A 3,022-nucleotide genomic window follows, 5' to 3' on the forward strand; every position below is an offset into this window, starting at 1 on the left:
CTCTCCCACTGCTGCCCTCTGCCACAGCCAGTCACTCTCTGAGGACTCTTGCTGGAAGGCTGGATCTTGATCAGCTACATTTTTAAAAGAGGGACTCATCCTTAATCTCCTGGGATTTAAAAAGGGATGTAGTTTTACTACTCCCCAGAATTTAGGTGGTGTAAACAAATGTTTTGCAAACCCCAGGACCCATAACAATCTGTCACTGTCAGCAAAAGCAGGTGCTCTACCTTGATTGAGGCCAGACTTGAGCCTCACCCCAAAGCCATGGTCCCACTAATGCTGGGGATCGTGGCTGCACCCAGCAGCTGATACTGGCCCTGTGGGCTGCAGAGGACTTGCCTCCCGAGGGTTCTGCCTGCTTCCAGCAGAGTTACTGCATCCTTTCACTGGTAGAAAAGCAAGAAATGGGAGGGAGGGCAGAGAGGTTCAGACAACAGTTCATTGGAATAATTTAAAAGTACATTCTTCAATAGGTTCAGTCTGTTTCACAGCTTTTGTTCTGCCTGCATGGCTTCCTCTCGCAGGGTGGTCACCAAGGTCCCATCTCCACTGGCAGGGAATGCCAGGGAGCTGTCTCAGTCACTGTCACTGCCGGGTTGGTGGGACGCTGCCCCACGGCCGAGCTGCACCCTGATGCAGGCAGGCAGTGCTGCCCTACCAGTGGACGGCGAGACCTTGCTGACAGAGGACACGCTGCGGGCCAGGGGCTGCGTGGGGAACATGATTGTGCCACGGGGTGCCTCCAGGAGCTGCCAGATCTCCCCCGAGGTGGAGCTGCCCAGGTATTCCCACGGCCGGCGCCCGCTGCCGTCCCGCACCTGCACCTGGCACCCCAGCTGCAGCACCAGCACCTTGATGACAAGCTGGTGGCCGTGTATGGCAGCCAGGTGCAGCGGCGTGTACCCGCAGCCCGAGCGGGCATCCACATCCAGGGCCAGCCCAACCTGCTGCGCCGCCGCTGCCAGCTCCTGCAGGCCCGGCCCGTCGCCGTGCTTGGCCAGCCAGTGAAGGACCGTGAAACCTGATATGAAGTCCCTCTGCAGGGCCAGCTCAGGCTCTTCCAGAAAGAGCCCCCGCACCTGAGCCCAGCAGCCCGCTGACATTGCCACCAGCCAGGCGTGCTCCCGCTGTCCCAGCGGCACCAATGGCCCCCGGCTTGCGGCATTCCTGGGGGAGCTCTTGGAGAGCACGGAGCGGGGCTGCCGCCCACAGTCATCGTGCAGTGATGGGGGGGTGCCCTGCACCTCCGACAAAGCGAGCTGGCACCTGATGCTCCGGAAAACAGGCAGCGGTGCTGGGGGCTGGCTCTCTGGGGCTTGGGGTACTGCGGGGCCCTGTGCTGGCAGCAAGGACTGGGATGGGGGTGAGCTGGCAAGGGGTGGCTGCAGGGAGCGGGATGGGGATGGTAGAGTGGGGGACTGTGGCAGAGATTGTGGGGGGGGCCTGGTGGGGGGCAGGATCCCAGGACATGACGGCAGTGTCAGGCTTTGGCATGGGTACAGCCGCAGGACTTGAGGTTGGGTTGGTCCCTTGGGGGTCAGACCCCTGGGTCCCCTCGGCAAGTCTGGGGATGGCCTGGTGGGGAGCTGCTGCAGGGACCTGGACTGCGATGGGGGCAGCCTGGTGGAGGGGAGCACTTCGGGGCCTGATAAAAGCAGTGGGGATGAGGAGGGGCCGGCAGGGAGTGCCTGCAGGGACCGGGACAGGGGCAGCACCTCCGGGGCGGACAGCAACGGCAAGGATCGGGACGGGGGCAGGTCGGTGCGGGACAACAACGGCAGGGAGGATGGCGGCAGGTCGGGAGGCGACAGCGCCCTGGGGCCCGATGACAGCAGCGGGGACTGGATGGGTCCGGCGGGGGGTCGCCTCCCCGGGCTTGCTGAGGGCAGTGGGGCCTTCAGTGAGGGCATCCCAGTCGCGGGCTGCGGCGCAGATCGGGTCTGAGGCAACCTGTAGGGAGGCGGCATCTCCGGGCCCAATGGCAGTGGTGGTGTCCGGGACCGGGACGGTCTGGCAGAGGGCAGCCCGGCGGCAGGCAGCGGCGGTGATAGGGACCGGGGCGGCACAGCAGGGGACAGCGCCCCAGGACCCGACGGTAGCGCCGGGGGCCGGGGGCGCGCCGTGCCGCCGGGGCGAAGCGCCCAGGGGCCCGAGGACAGCGGCTGGGTCCGGTACGGGGGCGGCTGCGGGGGGGGCGGCGGGGAGCGGGAGCGGGGCGGCCGGGGGGCGGGCGGTGTCCCGGAGCCCGGCGCGGGGACGGCGGCGGCAGCGCGGCGCGCCCGGCGGCACTCGCAGCACGGCCCGCCGCGGCCCCGGGCCGCGCAGCCCCCCGCCCCGCCGGGCCAACCCTGCTCCGCCGCCTCCCCGCGGGGGCCGCGCCGCCCGTCGGGGTCGCGTCGGGGCGGCGGCTCCGGCTCCGGCTCCTTCTTTTCCTCCTCCTGCTCCCGCTGTTCCTCCGGCAGCTCCTCATCGAGGAGGTCGCGGTACCTGCGGCGGAGGACGATGTCCTTGGAGGCGCCAGGGACGGCGGCGGGGTGGACGGTGGCCAGGGAGTTGACGAGGCTCTTGAAGTACTCGCGGCGCTCCCGCCGCTGCTGCTCCGTCAGTGCCGGGTCGCGGAGGAACCGCTGGAAGTGGCGGAGCAGAGCCGTGTTGGGGGCTCGCCCCCCGGCCGCCCAGAGGAAGTCCAGCACAGCCTCCTGGCTCAGCTCCCGCGCCATACTCCGGGCGGCCGGCTTTCGGTGCTCGGTGCTGTGCCTCGGTGCTCGGTGCTGCACCCAGGTGCGGCGGGGAAACCCGCCTCCTGCCGCGCCGGGCCTCTCCGCCTCCTCCTCCTCCTCCGCAGCCGGGCCGCCACCCCACGGTCGCCTTTGCCCGGGATGGCGACCCGTGGAGGTGCGAGGTGGGGTGACAGCGCTGAGGAGAGGCGACAGCGAAGGAAAGAAGCAGGGTAGGGGGACGGGAGGAGCTGAGAAGTGCGAGAGTCCTTTGCTGGCGGGCAGTGAGACCAAAGAGCTGT

The 3,022-nt window shown here is 68.0% G+C and overlaps 1 protein-coding gene across 1 annotated transcript; it reads right to left on the minus strand.

The window, feature by feature from the left end:
• Positions 1-461: 461 nt before the first annotated feature.
• SOWAHB (sosondowah ankyrin repeat domain family member B) lies at positions 462-2,753 on the minus strand. Its single transcript, XM_069012054.1, has one exon. It carries the CDS (start codon positions 2,721-2,723, stop codon positions 579-581), a length of 2,145 nt encoding a protein of 714 aa, XP_068868155.1. The 5' UTR covers positions 2,724-2,753; the 3' UTR covers positions 462-578.
• Positions 2,754-3,022: the final 269 nt, after the last annotated feature.

This window comes from Aphelocoma coerulescens, chromosome 4, assembly GCF_041296385.1.
Source record: "Aphelocoma coerulescens isolate FSJ_1873_10779 chromosome 4, UR_Acoe_1.0, whole genome shotgun sequence".
NCBI lineage: Eukaryota > Metazoa > Chordata > Aves > Passeriformes > Corvidae > Aphelocoma > Aphelocoma coerulescens.

What these genes read in the sequence shown, in the direction of transcription:
- SOWAHB (XM_069012054.1), bottom strand. Translation starts at nt 2,723, where the DNA reads ATGGCGCGGGAGCTGAGCCAGGAGGCTGTGCTGGACTTCCTCTGGGCG.